Here is a 23204-nt window from a genome sequence, read left to right on the forward strand (position 1 = left end):
AAAAAAATGCAAACCATCGAGGCCAGTGAGAGCATGAAGAAGGGAAACAAAACACCAGGGTCAGCAGATGGTTAAATTTTCTTTCTTGGGTCTGCTCTAATTCTAAATTAGTTCAACCTGTGCTCCTACAGTGGGAGCAGACCTCCTGGAACAGGCTACAGGCTGTGCCCCTACCAGAGCATTCTTTAAGGAAGCTTTTCTCATGGCAAGAGTCACTGTTTTGTTCTTGAAACTCCCTGTGATGAAATGAAGGACCCAAAAGCACTTAGTTGTTGAACACATAAAAGGAAGTATATTTAAAATAAAAAAAATTGGTCAGACTGTAGAGTCAATTACCATTTTTAAAGGAATTTACAGGGCTGTTGCAGATGAGTCTTTTGGAATAGTCAGTTTATCGCAATGCCTAAACTGGTTTCTTCATTGCACAGTATTTTCTTTTAAAATGTGTGCATTTTTTAACAATTACATACATATTAAAAATCAGCATTTCTTTGCTTAAACTTAATTAAAACGTTAATACTCTCAGACAACACAGATCTGAAATGGTGAAACCAGTAATTGCCCCCTCCCACCTTACAACAAATTAAATTGAGACAAAATTACAAACACATTTCACTACATGATTATTATTAATAAAAATCAGTTTTGTTTTTTTATAAAGTTGCCCAAAATGCAAGGGATGTGCATAGGTTTACAACTTAGTCAGAATAATAGTTTACTTTATTCCCTTGGGTACGTGTTCCCATGAACGGAATGTACTTTGCTGTAGATTACAGGTTTTTTTCAACACAGATACACCAACGGCATGAACGCTTGCGACTGTCCACATGCATTAAGAGTCAAGACCCAATTTCAAATTTCTAAAAGTTTTACAGAGTTCTTCAAAGAGACAGTATCACATTATCTGGATGTTACACAAAAGTACTTAAAAATACTATCCTAGGAAAAAAGAAGCAAAGAAAGGCCTTTAAAATTTATGATTTTTTTTTCATAACCGCTAGACTAATTATTTCAAATAAATAAAGGAAAGCAAAGTATTCCAATCCATAAAATCAGACTCTAAAAAGAATGTAGTGTTCCACCCCCAAGTTAAGGTAACAGAATCATATTATTATTACTATTAAAATAGATTATAGAAAGCAGCATCTATTTTGTGCAGTTTTTAGGGGCCCTTGAAATAAAAAGCTATGATTTCCAAAAATATAACATTCCAAAGGACTGAATAATACACATATTTAAAGATACATTTTATTAAAGTTTAGGAGAAATGATTAAAAAAAGATACTGTCTCTTTAAATTAGTGTTATTTTCTTCCCCCCTCCTCCTATCTATTTGGACATGACAATAATTATAAATTTAGGTCACACTACATCTAGGTAGTCTCTAGGGGCCAAGACCTGTTGACACAAGGTCAGTAAAGAAGAGGTTTTCCATGTATGAGGTGGTTCCCAGTAATGACAGATTTTTTTCTTCTTTCAATTCCCTCATTCCCAGTCTAGTAGACCCAGGAGACTGGGACCCACTGTGAGGCTGTACACACAAGCTCGATGGCTTCCTCCAGGTGCCTGATGGTTTCATCAATTTCGTTGTTGATAATTGTTAGGTCAAAGTAGTGTGCATATGTTCTCTGTAAGATTTCAGACTCCTTCTGTAGGCGCTGAAGAGATTCATCCTGTTCAGTGGGCAGAAAATGGGAGAGAAGTCAGACCCTTTCGTACGCTTCTACAACAGCTTTCTAACTGTGGCTAACAGTGAAGGAAATGGGCAAAAAGCCTGAGGGAGGCCTGGGTGGTTTAGATCCAGCACCTAAATCTATGGGAATCACACGGGAGAAATAGCACAATTTTTCTCTTGAAGCTGACATTCAAACAGCACTCAGTTATTGACATTACTTGAGGCAAAACACAAGTCTACAATTAAAAAGCAAGGTTGAGGATGGAAACTTATAAAAGCAGCAGAGACATGGAGCAACAGAGACCATCTATGAATAAAACATACAAAGTGCACAAATACAAGCTATTGGGCCTGTGTCCAGGTAAGAACACGAGAAACAGGAGAGGGTATATTGTCAGGTGTCAGCAGTTCCCAGTTTTGGTAACGTTTTACTGCTCAAACTCAGTCTTCTAGGTCTACTTCCTTTAACAAGCATTTACTGATAAGGAAGTTCTCACTCCGCATTACTCCACAGTTCCTATTTCAGAGAATGCCATTTCCAGCATCTTTTAGCATGAGATCTGAAGATGAACCACGCAGCCCACACTCAAGGGCCAGCAACAGCAGAGACTGGTGCCTTGTGTGGCTTTGTGTCAGTGTCCATACAGAAACAAGTGCATCTGTGCTACCAGACTGTGCAGCCAGTGATGTGCTTTGTTAGGGAGATCTGCCTTTCTGAGAGAGCTGGATTGCAAAAGGCTTCTTTTTAGGGCTCTGCACCAATTATAACTTTGGGTTATCTTCCTGCAGATTCTCTTAGAAATGAAAAAAAAAAAAAAAAAATTTGCTGCTTTCAGGAACCTTGAAATAGCCACAGGAGAGTAATCGTGTCCTTACTGCCTACAAGTTTGGGGTGGATATGGGGCAAAATTACATATGAACAGTATAGACTCCTGCTGCTCTGTAATATCTACAGTGTCACCCTTCTTGATCACTCAACTGGGGTACACTTTACTGTAACAGAGTTTTTGACTGCAGGAAGGACAGACACAATGCCTATAAGCTGTTTTCACAAGAAGATATTCTGGGAACAGAATTTTATCCAGCTGGTAATAGACTCCCCATCTCCTCTTTTTTCTTCTTAAGCTTCCCAAGTATCTGTAATTACAGTGACAAGTAGCTGTGGAACAGCAGCTTTCAGGTCCTCTGATGGGAAAAACCTGCACTGAGACAGTTCTCCTTCCCTGTAGCTACGAAACCAGCCACTCCTGGAGGAGAAGTTCTGTACCAAAGTCACAGTTCCTGAAGCTGCAAGCCTCAAATGAAGGGGGGATGTTGCCTTCACTTGATAATCACTACAAATTTCATTCGGAGTCAGCCAAATACTCCTCACGTCCACTTCTGTACAAGGGATAAGCTTAAGGGATAAGCTTGGGAAAGGGCATTGCAGCAGTTTTCAGACAGTTTAAAAACTTTCCCAAGTTCTGCAAAAATAAAAGATATTACAGTTCTTGATTTTTGTTTTATTTTGGGACCAAATTTCACCTGTGTTTGTGACAGAGTATCTATTTGTACATTCCAAACCACTTCAGACTTGGCTGAGTGTTTCCTCAAGTCTTGAATGCCAAAATTCATCTTCGAAGCTAACACCCTCAAAAAATGTTGCTGCAGTAAGTTCCTCTCTCTTTCTCTAAAATTTATTAATTAAATTTTGAATAGTGAACATCCCAGATTATTCTCCAAGAAGAATATTCTGCAGCAGTTGTGCTTTCAACGTTGTCAAAAAAGAAGATATTTATAAAAAGGTTCAGCTAGCTGCAGACAGACAAATTAATGGCCACAACTTCAGTAATTTTGTATTTGGGAGCAGAACATGTGTCTTTTCTTCTTCCCTCAGCTCCCATGCACTAGGCATTTTCGGTGGGTCGAGCAGCAGTGTGTCCATTATTGGAACAGACTTTTCTTTCCTATCACTAGAATTGAATTCACTTTCCTTATCGTCTCTCCTTCTCCACCATAGCTGGGACAGAAAGGAGTGAAACATGGCTTTCATCCATAAACTCCTTCCCACATGCATAATGGCCACTAGCAAGATTTTCAGTCTCTGAGGGCTGGGTTTTCTTGGCCTTAAAGTATATAGGACAATAGCTGCCACTTGTGAGAGTCAAATCACAGCCTAACAAATTACTGATATTCCCTTCTAAGGCTGTGAACAACGTTTAAACACACCATCAGGCCTTTGCCAATTTTGCTCCAACAGAAAGAAATTCTCCTCAATTTAAACAACTGATAGACTGCAAACGTCTTAAGAAAAATTCCTTTTATTCTTTGGCTGTAGGAAGGGAGGAAGCATAGCTAAAATTCAGACGAATTTGGCTCAGTAAAGATTTAGATCAAAAAAGTGGAGCCTGTCAACTCCTCTTTGCTGCTTTCTGGGCAATGGGAGGCAGAAAACAGGTGGAGGAAAGAGAAACTACTCCAATATCACCTCATACGCTCGCTCCTCTCTCTGTGTTAGCACAGCACTAATCTGAATTAAGTTTCCTTTGTGATTAGACAGGTGGGTACGCTCTGGGAGATTTCCTATATGATTTAAACTGGTTTTGTGTTTTGCAGAACTGCTCGTAGTGCACTGCTGTATTCAGTTGAAAAGCATAACATTTTGCCTCCTAACTCTTGCTGTGTGGACCTTGGTTACTGAGATATTTTGTGTGGTCTGTGATAGGCTAACATGACTCAAGAGAGATACTTTGAAGATCAGGCCTCTGCACTGATTTTACCACAAAGTTCAGATGTGCAGCTGTAAGAGTAGAAATTTTGCCCTCTAGTTTCTTTTTCCTAGCAGATAATTTTAGTGCAGATATCTGAAGTCATTGTTACATTATTTTTTTATTCCAATGGAGAAAGTAATGTTGAATGCAAACAAGCATATCTACATTCTAAAACTACTGAAATAACCAGAACTACCTTGTCAGCCCCTAGCTGGTACTTACAGGCAATTTTCTGCACCATTTTGGCAGCTATGTACAATTAGTACGAGTGCAGGAAAATGAAAAGAAAAGCAAAGATGAAATATAAGAAAACATAAGGGGAGAAAAGGACAGTCATTTACAGAAGTGTTCTCAAAAAGTGTAAATAAATAAATACAGCAGGATAAGAGGATAAACAGAAAGGGATACTCATTATGCAAATGAATCTTTCAAAAAGGAAGCATGAATGGGAAATATGAAACACGCGCTCTCCACTCTTTTTTGCTGTCTTGCAGGCTGCTAGCACACAGACACAATTTGCATATCTCCCTTCATGCAGTCCAGTAAACCTTGGAAAACAGGATCCTGTATTTGGGTAAGGTCTGCTGCTATTAATATTTTCTGCCCCTCCCTTTCTTTAACTGATTCATAAATTAGCATACTTTATAAGTGTGGCCTCAGTTCAGCAATTCACGTGCCTGAGTGAATCCCTGCATGCACAGAGACTTTTAGAGCTTAAAATAAAGACATTCTTACAGCATGAATGCAAATATTTAGAAAATAATACTTTACTACTACTACTAAATACTGTGACATGAATAAATATTTCCTCACCACTACTATAGAAAGTACATTTCTGTCCTCTTCCCAGTGTACCATGGAAAACATTTTCTCCCTCATATGAACTGTCCCAAATGTCTCTGCATTATATCCTGCAGCTGGAAGACTAAAAGTTAAGTACCACTGCCAGATGGGGGAGACCAAGGAAGACCATTTGGGAGCTGAGACACAGGTATAGAGGCAACAAACTCTGGCAATTACAGAATTTCACAGGGTACCTGGCTGCCTGAGCGCTGCTGTAAGCAAAACGCTTGCCTGACACATCCTAACAATAATTCTAATTATTTTATAAGTGATGCCATGCCATTTGCCTACACAAAGGCAAATTCAGTATATAAAATCTTAGTATTTTCTCAAGATCATACTGATTTACAGCATACACCACCAGCAGCAATCAGACAAACTGTCACTTCACTGACACTACAAATTGTGATGTTCTGAGAGATCTTAGAATTGTGACATTTATCAGTTAGGGTACGGGGCCATAAGATACACTGAAATGACATAACTTACTGCTGTGAAAGTTGAAAGATCCTTCTCCCTCCCATCTCTCTTCCTGGCATTCCTATGCTTGTGCTGGCATTGGTGTTTGTCAGAGCCCTTGTGAGCTGCTTCAAAACTGACCAACACCCAACTTAGAGCTAAAGTAGCTCACAAAAGGATCTGGTAAGTGCCAATGCCAGCGCAGACTGGCAGTGTATGTCCCAGAAGCAAGTTAAGAGAGAATGACTCCCTTCAGCAACAGTGAATTAGTGGAATGCCTCAGCTGACAGTAAAATTGCAGCTCAAGGCCAGTATTTTTCACTCTCTAGTTGCTATTTTAATAATTGTTCAGGGTATTTGCATTTAAATATGTTTGTCTTGTTCCTTATTTTCCTGCAAGTCTCTGCAGTAATGTCATAGTTTCATACTTCAATTACATTTCTATAGAAACAGGCTGTAGAGACAGGGCTTCTGAGTTTATTTTTACATGATCAAGGCGACATCTAGGAGATTTGGAACAAATTCATGGTCAAATTCAATTGATTAAATACTTTAATATCATGGTTTAAAAAGGCTGAGCAGATAAAGTGTTTGTCTGAATAGTGTTTGCCCTGTTGTAAGATAAATCCAGAATTGCTTGAAAAATGAATCTTTGAAAACAGCAATCTGCAGAGCAGATACTTTATAAAAACTAGGCAGGAAATTCAGACCCCCATGAATATTTAACATTATTCCACAAGCAATCACCGCTTTGGTCAAAGCTTCAAATTCTTAGAGAACAGTCTTCAAAATTAATAAGCTTATATCTGCTATATATTTGCTGTATAGAAAAACTACTGAAAGATAAAGGTGGGATGACAGCATAGTCACACAGACCATTTCTGCAGTTCAGGCCAGCTGTAACCTAGTGCTAGCACTGCAACTCAGAGTTCAGTAATTTGTGCTAATGATTTGTCAAGGATTTGGAAATAGATATTTGAGCTAGGGCAGGGAATTAAATAAAAGAATATGTATTTTTGGAATACATCTTGTGGATCCTTCAACTTTAAGTTCATATTTTGAATTAGAAAAATCAGTTAGTAAACACATCTCAATCAACTTAATACAGCTGTCACACAACTGTCTTTCTGCCTCTCCATTTACAGACAAGGAAACAATTATCTAAACCAAGACAATATTTGAATCTCATCCTTAATTCTGTCTCAGATAGGACATTAGATTGCAACATGCCTTACCTCATTAATGCCTGGGGTAATTGTAGGTGCAGCAATAAAAACAACAAAAGGAGCAAACTCTGCAGTTCTCAGGACCTTCAATGCCTAGGTGAAAAAAAATAGAAATAAAATCAGATACTTTAGAAGAATCCCCCAACAATCAATGTAAAATAAGCTGAGTCACACAAGCAAAAGATAGAAATTCATGATTTGCTGGCATTTGTTTTTAACTGATCTGGAGTCAAGACACTAGCAATGCAGACACTTAAATTTTTGCATTTTTTTTACATTTTTGGTGGTCAAGCAATCCTTAATCCTTAATTAAAGTGAGCTTTCGAGACAATGAAATCTTTAGTATTTTCAGAGAAGCTCTTCCCATACAGGCTCAAAGAGTGCAGAATTCTGTTTGTGTTTAAACCGAATCATTAACACCAGGTAAAAAAAATTCAGACATGGCATAAATAGGAAAAAGAGCCAACTGTGATTTAGAATAAATATTGATTAGAATATAGTTATTTTTCTCTGACTTTTTCTACCTACCAACAATTTTTAATTATTATTTTCTGAAACAAATGAAAATATGATGTGAGAGGCTTGAAGATTTTAAAAAGCAAGCATAGTGAAGTTTTTAAAAGGTGAGCATAGCACTAATGCAGTAAATGCCGTGCCATCCCCTGAACAAAATCTGTGGAAAAGAGTTCATTAAAAAGCTGACTTAGTCATAATTTACTGAGTGACACACAGTGCTGCTATACATGAAACTTTGGTACAGATCCAAGCTACACTGAAATGCAGGACAGCAAGTAAACATACCTCAGCTGAACAAAAATGGATGGACAAGATAAAGAAAGACCACTAAATGTCAGTCTTTTTTTGCTCCTTCTACTTCATCTTCTTCAAAGTTTAAAAAAAAGACTCAAACAACAAAAACAGCGAACAAAACCCCCAAATCCATCCTTTTCCCAAGCTAAAGAGGTTTTCATCTCTGCTGCTTGAAGCCTACCTATGTATATAATCTAAACCAATCTCCTCTAAGCAAGAGATAAACCTCAAATGTGAAAGTCAAGAAAGCTCACACAACTAAGAGTGCCCCAAGGGAAAAGAGGCAAGTGGTGTAAGATGACTAGGAATAAGTCCACAGATAGGCTGGCCTTAATGAGCTGAGATAGATGCATGAGGAAGCTGGTTAAGAAAGAGGCTTGCTAGACACATGTTGGAGGAAGTGTAGCAAAGGCAGCTGTTACCAAATGTAAATATATTCTAACAAAGATTAAAATGGCTTCTGAGAATTGTAATGCTTCTGAATAATGGTAGTTGAAAAGGTTTATCAAGAGAGTTTGCTTTTAACAGCTGCTCCATTTGAACTAACTATAAATGCCACTTTCCCTGAAAACTGTTAAATGTGGGCTTTTATTTTTCAGAACAGCACCACACCACCATACTGTGTGAACTGTTCTAAATAATTTAGTCAGGTGTCTTATTTCTGTTATGAAATTCTTAAAGAATTCTATCTTCTTGAATCCATTCACAAAGAAAGAAGGCAGCAAATTTAAACAGGCAGCACTGGCCACAATTGTAATTTGTCTTTTCTCCCATTTCTTTCACTCTGCTAGAATAATATAAACATCATGTTTGTCTATATTCATTATGTTCCACTTAACTAAACATATAAAGACATCCTTGTGAATTGAAAGCCATGACTACGTGGATGTTTTGAAGGAAAAACGTCAGAATTTTTCCACTGAAGATTTTATATAATGAATTAACAAACTATTAGTGTTTCTTCAGAGCTTGATTTTCTTTCCAGCCCTCTTCCAAAAAGTCTAATATCGCAACACAGAAAGGAGTTTATAAGGTACAACACTGATCTGGTCATTGTGAAAACAGGATCAATATTGATGACTGACCACAAATGTTTCTGACTGTGCTCAATAGCGATATGGAGCCAAGAGTCAGTTAGGAACAAGAGTACTCTCTAATACAGCATCAAAGACAATTTTCTGAAAATACTGAATACTCCTGGCAAGCAATGACAATCACTTGTTTTGCTACATTTCACTGGACATGAGACTAATATATTATGAATTCAGACTGTAAGTAGATTTTTAAGCTGTCATTGTTGCATATCAAGCAACATGAATCTGTTTCTGCTGTATGTTCTTCTAGCCACGACTACCGAAATTCTACTTCACAGATTGATACTGTGGTGTTTCAAGGACTTCTGTTCCACATTACTGTATGCATTACTTATCTAGTGTGTAATCAATAAAAGAAATATCTCTCAATAAAGTAAGGCTGGAGGATTTATGATGAATCCTATTTTCATATACTTCTGATTATTTACCTGAGGTTCTACATCAAGTATTGCAATTAGTCCCTGCTCATGGATCTTTCGTATTGTTTCCAGTTTTGTCCCATACATTGCATCCTCATGGCTGCCATATTCCAAATATTCATTGTTTGATATATCCTGCATCATTTGGTCATGTGAAACGAAGTAATAATTTTTTCCATTTTCTTCATCTTTCTTTGGAGGTCGGGTTGTATCTGAGAATGCAAAATACAAAATATTTTTAATACAGAAGTAGTACTAAGTTTATCAATACTTATTCACTGAACCAGTCAAATCATGTATAGAACGATGAAGCATGATCTTGGAGTAGGCAGAATGACAGAAGCTGGGAAAAGCAAGAGCCTGGGGGATGTGTGTTGGGAAAAGCAGATGATGGGATGTGGAAAAGGTAAAAATCAAAAAGTAACAGAGGAAGAACAGAAGGTCATAACCTTTACCTGGTCAGGACTGTAATACTCTATCAGCTGCTTTCAACAGCAAACAAAGGCCAGATCTCAGAGTTTTTATAGTTTCTAAACAACTCAGTTAACATCTCCATTTCACCCCAGGGGCCAGTACTAGGCCCAGTCCTGTTCAACACCTTCATTAATGATATGGATGATGGGGCAGAGCATACCCTCAGCAAGAGGGTGATTTTGTAGGTCATCTGTTCCTCTTTTCCCCATAGGCATGCTGATATCCACTTGCTTATCTTTCTTCTAATATTCCCTCACAAACTGATTTCCTCTCATATTTTTCAACTATCACATTTATATTGATGACATATCTGAAACATCACATCTCTTCCCAATCTAGTAACAGATCTTCCAACAACCTTATCATAATTCCAAACAAGGTATCCAAAAATTGAACTCATCTTCTATTTTTAATTATACCTATTACTGTTCTGAGAATTAATTAGCAATGTTCTGAGAATTAATTAGCATATTTCAAAGATCAAAAGTTCTATAGAACTATTACAGATCATAGTTATTATTTTAAGAAACTCAGGAACAATGGATTATATAAAACATATAATATCACTATACTACTCACTGCTGCCCTAAGTCTACTGAACTTACATACTCTGCATTTCTCCCAAATCCTCTTATTTTGCAAAAATGTTTCTGTATTTTCCTTTTTTTACTTAAATTCTCATAAGGTTTTATTCTTCCAAGTGTGAAAATGTTAAGTCTAAAAAGTGGTTGAGGACCTGATTACTTGTCAAGAGAGATGAAAGCTACTTAGCAATAACATACTTTTTGAATATATTGCTTCTGCAGATCTATGTGGTAAGAGATGTATGGCCTACTAATCCTTTTAATTAAGTAACACTGTGTAAGACATGACCTTTACGATCAGGCTTTCAGTAGGCAGATAATTTCTTCATAAAGCATTCCCTAGAACTCCACTCCCATCCAGGCCTATCTCAAAAGCTGCCTACTTCTACCATAGTTTTGTAAAACAAATGCAGAAAATGCAGTAAAATCCATCCTTGAGATTTGGAGTGAATAATTCCAATTACCTAGAGTCAATTGAAAGGCAGATCAGGTTCCCATAATACTTAAAGTGTATGTGATACATTTTATATGACCTATGTATGTCACTAACATAAGCAAGTAATTTGGGTCTCTAAACACCAGCATAAAGTGCTATTTTAAATGCCCTAAATGCTTAAATCTGAAACATCCACACAAGATATAACACAGCAGTTAAAGGAGACCATTTTGGAGGTCAGATGACATCTAAAACAGGCATCTAAATGTCATACTGATGTTTCCTCCTAATTTGCAGTCTAGTGTTTTTAGTCGTCTTCTGTAATCAGTGAAGCAATTTCAGAGCTTTCAGAGCAGGAACCTAATGCAGGCAAAATCTAAGACATGGTAATCATCATATAGGTTAGTCCATTCTAATAGGTATTTGAAGATAAAATAACTAGATCAGCTTCTACCTCCCCACAGCTATACAGTTAGTACTTCAGAGAGACTGGAAGAAAAGTATACTGTAAAACATTTATTACTTTTTGTTTTAGTTCTTTGTAATAGAGAATGAACATATTTGCTGGATTACTACTCTGTTCTCCCATGTAATCTTGTCTGTATGAATAACACAGGTACACAATGTACATTACATACTTTTGACACCGCACTTTTAAAGTGTCTAATCCAGAATTTTAGTGTCTAGATATAAACAGTAGTGTGACAAACAGTGCAGTTTCACATTGCTGCTGGGTTGATCTAATGGCTCATGCTTTCAAAATAGCAAGGTCTTTTTGTTTTCTTTCTGCTGGCACTGGTCTTTGTCTAACTCCTTAGTGAGCAAGCCCCAGGTACTTAAATCAGCAGCCAACTAATCCTTTTCTCCTTTCAAACAGTTTTACAGATAAGTTCTTAAAAATAATACTTTTAGTAACAACAAAATCCTTACAGGTAAAAAAACCATTAACTTCAATTTTAAAGTAAAGCACTGACAAGGTATAAAGAACATTAAATTAATGCATAATGGACATTACTGTTACTTCTGAGCCATGTATGGTGTTTCTGAAGTCAGCCTGAAATAGAGTGGACAGAGTTAGCTGCCAGATGCTCTTGTTTCAGAATGCCTGGCTTGAGGAAAAAAAAAAGGGTGCATCTCCAAGAGATCATGTAGGAGGATACACCATGGTATTGGCAGAGATTGTCAGGAAGGGAAAACACCCCTGTGCTCTTTGTAAAAACCCACTTGAAAGTAGTGAAGTTAATTGTGTTTTCTTTTTCTTACTGTCATCTCTGGAAACTTGAGATTATTTTAGTATAATACCAATCCTCAAGGCTAGGCTGTGCAAAGTAATTTAAAACATTCAGATAAGGTACATGTTAAAGGGTGCCTCTAAATCCAGTTTATATTTCTTCTCATGAGAATTATATGCAGTTTTAAACGTCATGGCTGTTTCAGTCTTACCTGAACTGTTAACGTAAAATTAGTACAGGAAAAGCAAAAAGTGTTTTAGCCTTTATTCTAAATCAGCAAACATTTTGGGTAGAGAGAAGTATGCTTAACAAGAAGTTTTGTGAATACTAAGAAACATTCAATGTAAAAGTGTTCTTTACTACCCTTTCCTCTGAAAAAACAACAAAAGAAATACACCCAGTGCCATCACTGTTTCTACCTTTAAGATAGGCTTTGTCTCAGTAGAACTGACCACATGTAGTAGTACATGGGGTATGTTGTCAAGGATGCTACAAACTATTTTGCGCTACATTGAACATTGCTACTTACGAGGAATGGGGTATGCAAATCTGTCCGGGTGTTTTGTGATGAGTGTGTTTTTTATGTGTCTTCTTCCAACACCGTGTGCACCTAATCCACAACAGAAAAATCAATTATAAATTTTCAGCCAGAAGGGGTCCAAAACTATACTGTTACATTCAGAATAATAACTCAAAATTACCTAGTAAGACTAGTGTTTTCCTTTTGAATGCTGGCAGTTTTACTACTTCTTCATATGTGACGAGATCTAATTGATCAAACACTAAAACAAAAAAGAAACACCCACAGGGATGAGAAAAAAATGCAAATTGAGGGTGATAATTAATTGTACCACAAATTATAATTTTAGCAAGTTTTAGATTTACAATACGAAGTAATATGTTACGGAAAATAAAACCATTTCATTATGCAATTTGAACACAAGTGTTAATTTAAAAAACCATTAAAAAGCAATAACAAAGCTACTGAAATGCTCAGGAAAGTTCGCATGTCCCTTCATGCAGTATTCAGCAGACCACAAAAATCAGCTAAAATGGCATGCCATTCACATCTGCATTCCTAAGAAATAGCAATACTAAAGAAAAATCTGTAGACAGTGACCAACATGAATACAATATGAGAACATCTATTTACACTAAAGATAGAGATACTTCTATAATTGTGTTTTAACAAGATCTATGAGAAACGTATTAATGTATTAGAGAAAAGTGTTAATACTTTGTGGTATTTATTCTTCAAAACTATCACCGTATTAATTGTAATTAGAGTTCTCTTTAAACACAGGTGCCAGTTAAATTGACATGCTTTTAAAACTTGTGACAGAATGGAGAATTCTAACGAAAAGTGATGGCATTACATAAAAGAACTTCCACCATATTTAGGGAAAAATTGTAAAAGTATTATTTCAGAAATAATTTTCACTGTAGTCGAAATTGGATGAATTCCATTATGCCTAACAATCTACTGTCAATTGCTAGGGTATATAATGATTGATAAATCAAGTTTTGTTCATTAAAAACACCTTATTCCTCTTGTGCCAAATAACACAAATTCTGTGGTAATTCTTGCAGAATTCTAATGAAAAAACAAGCCAGGAGGCAGTTAATTATATTCATAAAGATTACACAAATCAGTAATTGTGAGCAGAGTCACGAACAAGAGTTTTCAGTTCTGTATTTATGGATGCTATAAAAAGAAGAGAGGAGAGACTGCACCTAAAGTACATGATCTTTGAGTGCTTCCAAGTCTTAAACTGGTGTATTCACCTCAACTATACCCATTTTTTAGGATGAGTCCAGATTTATCCCTCTCCCTCTATCCAAAACCCCTCAGTAAAGTAGGCAGTGGTGGGAACTTTAATTTGCTTGCTCCAGAAGTCCCCAGCCACTAAGATCAGAGTTAAGACTGTGGAGCCTACCAGAAAGCACATGCTCTTTGTACTCAAGTCCCAGCAGCAAAGGATTTCAATTATTTTTTTATAGAGCAGGATTTTAAATTCAGTGGCAGTCTTTTACCTTAGAGAAAAAGTAACAACTACTTCAATTTGGTCTAACTCCAAATTAGTCAGTTGACAAACTCAACTCTTCAAGAACTTGAAATGATACAGATATGAAAACTTCCTGGTCCATTTGAAGTATTTTGAATTTCATCATAATGAAGAGTCTCTTTCAACCTTTCCCCAAATATTACAAGCAAGAGTTTAGTCATATTTTTCTTCCATTCCACAAACCTACAAACATGGAATGCTTGCTACTGTCCTTTTTGCAACTTCACACTATTTAAACCAATTAATAACTCATTCCATATTAGAAAGGACTAAAGATCTACAACACGTTAAACAGTTACACCTTTCTAACCATCTAGGCCTGCAAGTATCTTTTCCCATTAAAAATAATTATTAAAGAAATCAATCCTTTATTTTCTTCTTGAACAAAACCACATTATGTTAGATACAAATGACAGGAACAAACAACAGAAATTATACATATTAATGCCTTCATCACAAACTAGCAGCATGGAGAAGATGCGTCTCAGTCTACATGGAGTTAACTAATGATTGTAGGGTTTTCAGATGCAAAAGAAAAATGATTAATTTTTTAATATACACAAAATATGAGGAATACAGGGCACATTTAAAGACTGAACTTTAATGCTTCTGTGTTACTAGCTAATAAAGAAAAGGAGTTCTTGAAAGGAAACAGTAAGAAGCAAATAAAGAGGCATTGTCACTTGACAGGTTACTTACATGCACAGAGGCCATTGGGAGTAAGACAGCATGAAAAATGTACAGGGGTCATTGAGATATGGCTCATAATATATTAGTAAAATAAAAAGTATATGCACAAAATAAACTTTACCATGCAATAGTCTAAACACAAGGCAAATAAATCACATCAAGAAATGATAAACATATTTTGTAAAAGCTTGGCAATTTTCTACATTATACATAATATGAAGCATAGTTCAACTATGTCCTAAAGAGCGTTCTTTTATGAAGTCCTGCAATAACATTTCAGTAAAAGAAACAAAAAATATATCTAGATATCACTGCAGTGTATCTCTAGAGCATTTATAAAAATGTCAGTGAACCTAATAATGAAAAATATTTTTTTTTCCCCCATGGGCTGTGGTTTAAAACTGACTTTACAATGATAAGATGTACGATTGTGAAATTGTCTCCTGAAGGACACAATACTCTAATATTAATTATGGAGGAAAGAAAAACGGGATGATATTTTTCTTGTGAAGAAGAATATATGTATATGTTTTTAATTCTAAAGTAACTGAAACATTCTCCTGTTCACTTCATAAACTATGTCTGAATGAGAATAATTTCATTTCTACTTCCAGTCATATGCCAATATATATCACACCAAAATCTTAGCTGTCAAATCAGTAGCTAGCCACACAAGTCTTAGTTGACCATGAAGTATTTTACTAGGTCATTTTCTCAGCACTCTAGTTCAGTTTTATCCCTAAGACAAAAAACAACAGGGAAGCCCAAATAGACTGCATACTGCAAAATGATTTATTGAACTTTATACAAAGTTATAAGAGAAATAAATTCTACTTTCTTGTAAGAGCAACTTTTTGACATCTGGATTAGCCTTCTCAGTTCCAAATTAATTATACTTATTTTGGATCTAACGAAAGAAAAGATCTGGTTTTTATTCTGAGACAGAGGCACAGAAAGCTTGCAAAGGCCAGTGCTGCCGTATTTCTGACTAATAATATTGGATGTGAGAGTTGCTCAGAGGAAGGAGATTCAGTATCACCTTAGTTAAACTTAAAAAACTCACGTGAGCACCATAGCATTTCAGTGAATCTCTTAATATCCTACATTTGGCATAATTTCCCCGAATATTACTGGCATCACCTTTAATACCTCAAGGACACAAAGATCAATAAACATTTCTAAGAAAAATCTTGATTCCAATCTGCACTTTCATTAACTTTTTGACTTCTTAGGGGGAAGGGGAAGTGTCAGATGGTATTCTGAAAAGAACAGTTTCTTTTATGGTCATTTTGATAATCCTTAATGTTTGTGTTTCTAATATTTGGCAAACACTCTGCTCTGATGTAAAGTGACTAACAGCACTGATGGTGGCAAGCAAACTGTGTCACTCAAAGTGCTACCAACCTTCTTCAAATCATCCCCCCTACACCAAGATAGTCTAGATGACCTTCTTTTCAGGGATTTCATTGATACAAAGTCTTTGAGCTAGTTTTACTCCTAAAGTATTGTCTGCTCCTTGTCCTTCCCTGGCCATCCTCTTTCCTTTGCTTATTCCTTTGTAGCATACCGTGCTTAGTCCCATTGACATCATTAACTATGTAGTTGCACTGTATTAAGAAATGTAACTGCCCTAAAGAAGAAGAATAAGTGTTTTTTGTTGAGTTGTCCTTCAGTTAATCCAATTAACAGCACGGCCACACAAAGTTAATCTGGCACAACTGAAGGGAGGAGCAATGCTGTGGGAATGTATGCTGGGAGCAATTGACAATACTTTAAAATCAGTATTGTCAAAGATTTTCAGTCATAAAATTCAGTTCAATCTCAATTGTTTTTGTTAAACATGGTTTAGGGCTACTGCAATGAAGTAAAAACATTAAAACAACCAGAATGGCAAACCAGCAAAAGGAAGAAAATCAAGTTAAAGCTTGCAATCTCTACTTGTCTCATAATTAACTATTTAGAAACAATCCAGACAGGTTTTCAGGGTAATGAGTAATTTTATATTTAACTGTGAAAATCTTAAGTGTGAAGATGAATTAAAAAGTATAAATGGCAATTACTATTTTTTTACTCTCTTAGATTTCATTTTCAAATGACTTTGAAGTAAATATAAATTCTGTAGTACTGATATATTAAGACCTCTGATACTGCACACAGATTGTACAGGTAAGGAGAAATGTGAAAATACAGATTTATATTGTTTAATTGGTATGTCTAAAAATGAAAAAACCCACAAAATTAATGCAATATATAAGGTACTTTCACTACACTGTTTGGACAGTTATATCTTTTAAGTCTAATAAAAATCTCTGCAAATCTCCCAAGAGACCACAGCAACATATTTATGATCACAGTATGTTATATCAATGCAAAAGCAATAGAGACAGTTTCAACACATTGAGTATTTTACCTTAAAAGAAGAAAAGAACTAAATTCTGCTCATGAATGAGGAGGTCTTCCTTCTTTACTACTAAAACTAATGAATTTTGCTCAGCAAAGATCTCTTATTCTACAGGCTTCCAATATCTTCTAAAACAACTCAACTTTTCAGCTGTCTAAATAGAAACCCAAAACTTAGGATTCAGGCAGAAATCACTGCAAGGAAGATAAACGTCCACAGTTTGTTCTATTTGGTACCTGTAAATAACACACTGACTATGCTATGGCTCTTACTCCACTTTCAGCTGTAAGGCTTCAAGAAAAATGCCCTTTCATTATGTTATGATGTTTATAATCTATACTAAAAACCACGTAGTAACAAGGATGCTACTGAGAAGTTTTCTGAAGAGCACAGGATAATTATATAGATTGCGAAATTCATATCCTCTTGGTTTCTACTGCTCCTTTAAAAATAAAACCCAAACCAATGTAAGCCTATATTAGGATATATTACAATGCATTTATTTTGTTGCAGCTTGCCTCTCACTGATGAAGCTACATGTTTAAATAGCAAAGAACAAGCAGAATAATGTTGACATAATTAGAATTTTGTATTTTCCCAAGTAACTCACTAGGTTTATATAACAGTGCCAGGGGAACAATTAATGGCAAGGTTTAGATTGCAAAAAAATTAACCTGTTAAAGATGCTTGGGTTGGTTTTTTTTCATACCTGCATTGTGCTTTGCCAAATATTTGTCTTTGTACTGCTTTTTTTTCTTTCCAAACCAAGTACAGCTGGCCTGTTGCTCCTGTTTGGTCTTCTCCATGGCAATACAAGCAACTCGCCTGGTATAGGGAGGAGAAAAATTTTTTTTGTTTTAATCAATGTATTTTTTAAAAGCCACACAGTATGAATTAGGAAAATAAGACTTTTTAATAGTACAAGAGAAGAGCACAGTAAAACTTTTCAAAGCTTTTTTTTTGATGACTTAGAAGTGCTTACATACAGAGGTATTTTGATATAAAGAATTCATAGTTTAATTCATCATTAAAGCTCACAGATCATGAGCATGTGAGGAAGGGTAGCTACTGAAATGGCTGCAGACCACTTGCAGCAGATTAGACTGGAACAGCATGAGGTCTGAAAAGACGGTGATGGTTTAAATTACTTCAGAGCAAGTTGTGTTTGTTGTGAAACTGTTTTAAGGTTGATCTTCAGGGTGAAGTATTGCAAGTGTTCCTGCTGCAGTGAATACCAATGTCTCCCATGTCTCTCAAATGTCAGGGCTTGCAAGGGAGCTCTTAAGATGAATTGAAATGTCTGTCTACCTCAGTTTCTCTTCTAGCAAAATCTCTCTTAGCAAGTCCAGGTGGCACAGGTGCTGTTAAACCCTCCACAGCACTCTAATTATTTTACGTAGTAAATCTTGTGTGAAATATTTTGGGCTAGATTATCCACATTGATAAACTTTCTTGTGTTAGGCCATAACATTCATGGCTCAGTACTTGCTTGCCAGAGTTTGTCCTGATACATTTAAAATATTTGAACATCACTGAATCAAAGTTCAAATGATGTTTACTAACAGGTGTTTATTTTCCTAATGTAACCACCCATATGATATTGCATGCAACCCTTACTGCTATGCATACATGAGAAAGAAAATCAATGTCACACAAACTGAGGTAATAAGTAGACTTTTTTTCCTAAAAAAAAAAAGAAAAAGAAAAAAGATACAAAAACTAGCTATACAACAACAAAAAGCATGGAAGACAGAAATAAAAGCAAAGCTAAATTAATTTTTACAGAAAACCTAAGTCATACCATTCTTGAAGTTCAGGAGAAGGAATAAGACCTGCAGTACCATTTTTGGAGTTCTCAAGTTTACCCTGCCACCAGTTGTGATCATCTTTGCTAATGATTTGGATAATATCACCAACTCGGAATCTGATGCCAGCTTCTTTGCAAGGAATGAGGTCATCCTTTGCTGGATCATATTCAAATTGTGCTCTTACATATATCTATAAAAAAAGAGTTTATAAGAGACACTGCTGTATTATTACTAGTACAGTATTAAGAGTAACATGAATATTTGATGTGTGCATCTATCTACACATACTGTTTGCAACAAGCAAAGGAAGAAACAGAATGGCAAAAGCATAAGTGATAGCTGAAAATGAAACAGAAAAAAACCCCTAGCAAACCATGGAGACATCTGATGTTATTTTGAAAGCTCATGCCTTTTACATACTTTAAAAATTGAACACCAAAAATAAACACATGTAATAAACTGAGAGTCCCTCAAATCAACTCTCAGGAATCATTAAAGACTAAAAGTCAGCAGCTTACAACTTGAACTGTGCTGTATTTGCCAACTGAAGTCTCATGATAAGCTTTAAAAATTTGTGTGACAGGAAGTTTTATTGGACAGCATAAAGGACTTTGGCTCCCTTACTGATCTTTAGTATTTAGACTGAAAATTCAGTACCTTTCTTTTTAGATCAAATAGGAATTCTTGTGTTGCAAAATGTAGTTAGTTAGAAGGAATATTGGTAATTCTTTCCATGGGTTTTTCAGTAAAAGTCTAATCCTGTATAAATGAAAACTAACAATTTGAGCAAATTATTCCCTAAGAAACATTAACAGAAAGAATTTAGATTCTGACTTCACAGTTTAAAATAATATACCAATCCTTGCTTTCTGTCTTAGTGAGGTCTCAATCCTGGAAAATAAAAATAAATTGACCTCCAGTTTTGGTTGCCAATTACAGCCTTGATGCACTCAAGGATCTTAAAATCAGAATTAAATGTCACGTCCAAGATGGGTGATCTGTACAATTTATGAACTTCAAAGACTACCCCATAGCATCACAGACACCCAAGTATATTCTACTGTTGATTTCCTTACTAAAAATAGGCTGGATTTTTGTTTTTTTAAAATCACATTAAAAGTAATATCTTTCATTTACACTGTAAGAAACACTTTCCAACTTTGTTCAAATTTTGCTCCAAAAATAGCTGTAACTATGCAGTGTTAGCACTATTCATGGCACTTTAAAAAGTTCATTCCTACAGTAATCCAATGTGCAACCCAACAGTTGAATAAATTACGTTAAAATGGCTAATCACTATGTTGTACTGCATTTTTATCTGTTTACAGTGAAAGCATCAGATGGTCATACCAATATAGAATGCATATTTTAATATCCTAAATGTGAGCCTTGTTCTGCTGTGCATTGCATGTGTGAGTTTAGACAAGCAATGCAACTTCTTTTAATGACCTGAAATATTTTGAAACCAACTATGTTTATTTAGTAATTTGCTTTCTATGAAATAATCAGTATTGAACCAATCCCTTACTACACCTCAACCTTATCTAACATAAGTCTAGAAAAGTAAGCAGTACTTTTACATCTAGAAACTTCCTTGTTTTTCAGGTCCCTGCTCCAGTTTGAGCCATTATCCACCATATATTGGCTGTTTGTGAAATCTTACAGACTCTCTTACAGATAGTAATCTACCTCTTATCCAAGCCTTTACTGTCTTCAAGAACAACAAGCTATGTGAAAAGATATGCTGGTTCAATGGGAAAAGACTCTTGAAAAAAACAGGTAACTATAAATGGTGTGAATACAAGGAACACCATTATTCCAATATTGCCTTGAACAAAATCTCCTCTCTTGGGAAAAATACCTTAGGAGAGGAAAACAAAACCCAGCACAACAGCTTGTAAAGTCTTTCATGGAGCCTTTCCAGGACTACATTCAGGCAGCTGGAAACATCAGAAGACCACAGAAAGTTAAAGAAACTATATAGCTGTAAGCTTTAAAATGGGACATGAAGTGAGAGCAATCCATCCTTGTAATAGATATCCCAGCCAACTCAACCAGACAGTAGCATAAAAGGACTGTCAAAGACAACACAGAGATCATGGAGTCCATTGGTTCTTCTGAATGGAATTGCAAGAGTTATTAAATCTCTTTGCAGAGTAAGAGGTTGAGTCCACAGTTAAGATTCAGAGGCAGATTGTGGAAGGGCTATATATAAGTGGAGAAGTTACTGAAGATGAATCACAAATCACTTGATGGTATGTGTTGGTCTGGAGGCTGCAGTAAAAAAAAAAAAAAAAAATCTTAAAGCTGCAAAGGGAATCATAGGGAATCCTCTGCAGAGCCCTTAAGGGCTTTCTTGGAATTCTCTGGAGAGGGAATATCTTTCTGTGGTCCACGATGACATGTACTAACATCAAGGTAACAATTTTAAGGGAGGTTACTGACTCTGGGTCTTAGGACTGAAAATGTAAGAGGCTATCTTCAGACTTATCAGCTTCTGATAGAAACTGTCCTTATGGTTTAATTTTTTTTTAAGAGCTTTGTTAATGTTGATAATTATAGAACAACTCAAGCTTTAAAATCTTTGTCAATATAATATTTTAGAGTATTAGACACTTGCCATACTAGTCTCCACTTAAGCTGAAATATAAATTTGAGCTTTCCTCTAAGATGAAAATCTGCACAGGTCACTGCACAGCAGTAAGTCTATTAATGCATTCTGAACTAAAACAACACGTGCAGTTAAATTTACAGTGACTTTGTAAAACTCTCACACATGGACACATTAAAAAAATGCTGTTTTGAATTAGCCACAAATGAGTTAAAAAGAAAAATGAAAAAAATGAAACTAATTTTCCAAGCTTAAATGTTTTAGTCCAGCACAAACAGGATATGAGGGGTGGGGAAAGATAAGCAGGGATGTTCACTAGCAGCTAAGTTTACAGAAATTCCCATGGAGGATATCTATTCACCTGTCGTCCTTTTGGTTGTGTTGTCGATGGCAAGTCCTGCAGAATAAAGTCAACCCAGGAGAAGAAATTTTCATTTTACTTTTTAAGGGTATACAACACCATTTGTTAGTGATTCATACTACATTACAGTAAAATGGTAAGTCAGACAAAAGTATAAAGCATTGACCCATGTTTAGAAATGTTTTTTTCTTAAAGAAAAATCAAACTCAGGCTGTTTAGCAGCAAGCTGAAGAAAGCAGGTAAAAAGTTTAAGCAGATAGAGAATGTGCTTTTTATTAAATAATTCAGCATCTTCAACACAAAAGCACTGTCAAGTGAAAGAGGCTCTTTATGTGAATGCCTTTTCCACTTAATACTTAAGTCTTGTTTTTAAAAGAGAAGGATGACTATTATAACTATTATAAAAAGTATTATTAAAAATGTGCAATCCAATTAATTGTACTGAGGAATAAGTTTATAATTACTAATTGCTCTACTAATTCAATTTAATTCACAAAAATGTCTTAAATTTTTCATCCACAATTATTTTTCATTGTATTAATTAATAAGCACTTTACCTCATGGCAAATAATTTCTAAGTTGTAACTTTTTTAATAGTTAAAGGAGTAGTTACTCTGTTTTGGTTTTTTTTTAGCTAGTCCCATGAACTCATGATATTGACAGCACTCTTACAGAAGGAACTTGCATGTACAGTTACTACAGTGGTCCAAACAATGACAAATGATAAACAACACAAATTGTAACATTGATATACTTTAGAAAAAACAGGAGATCAACAGCACCTTTCTACCTGAATACATATGCAACAGAAGTACTTTGTGTTAAAGATGTGATGGTAATAGCTTGGTTTGTAGTGCAGTTTAAAGCCGCTTCCTTTTGCTTTCCAGGCAAGGCTCATATTTCACAAAAGTATGTGCATGTACCACAACAGCAGAGGGCACACCAATTCATTAACTCAGATAGCGGAAACCAGTACATGTCCTAGAGGTCTCTCAAAACACAAAACTTAAGAGTCTAAAATGTCTTGAAATAGCAACTGCACAGTTATTCTTTCTTCAAACACTGCTTCCAAAGTTCAGGATGGAAATAAACCTTCCACTTTAAGCCTTTGCTTAGTTTTGAGGAAAATGATAACAATGATTTAAGGATGATTGACATGTCACATGACAGTTATTAACGTTTAATTCACTATATGGCTTTTAATGAGAATACGTTGGAAAAAACCCTTAGAAAAGAAAATGGGGAGTTACGTATGTAATAACCTTG

The 23204-nt window shown here is 35.6% G+C and overlaps 1 protein-coding gene across 1 annotated transcript in view; it reads right to left on the reverse strand.

Annotated features, from left to right (window-relative positions):
* Positions 1–269: 269 nt before the first annotated feature.
* CASK (calcium/calmodulin-dependent serine protein kinase (MAGUK family)) overlaps positions 270–23204 on the reverse strand; it is a 34934-nt gene continuing 11999 nt past the window's right edge. The window contains exons 5-11 of the mRNA XM_010191301.1: positions 21939–21974; positions 18960–19156; positions 17868–17983; positions 12531–12611; positions 9285–9487; positions 6962–7045; positions 270–1672 (exon numbers count right to left, since the gene is read on the reverse strand). Coding sequence (XP_010189603.1) covers positions 1496–1672; positions 6962–7045; positions 9285–9487; positions 12531–12611; positions 17868–17983; positions 18960–19156; positions 21939–21974 — 894 coding nt within the window. The 3' untranslated portion in view covers positions 270–1495. The remainder of the gene's footprint in view (positions 1673–6961; positions 7046–9284; positions 9488–12530; positions 12612–17867; positions 17984–18959; positions 19157–21938; positions 21975–23204) is intronic.

Source organism: Mesitornis unicolor, unplaced genomic scaffold, assembly GCF_000695765.1.
Source record: "Mesitornis unicolor isolate BGI_N332 unplaced genomic scaffold, ASM69576v1 scaffold7969, whole genome shotgun sequence".
In the NCBI taxonomy this organism is placed as follows: Eukaryota; Metazoa; Chordata; class Aves; order Mesitornithiformes; family Mesitornithidae; genus Mesitornis; species Mesitornis unicolor.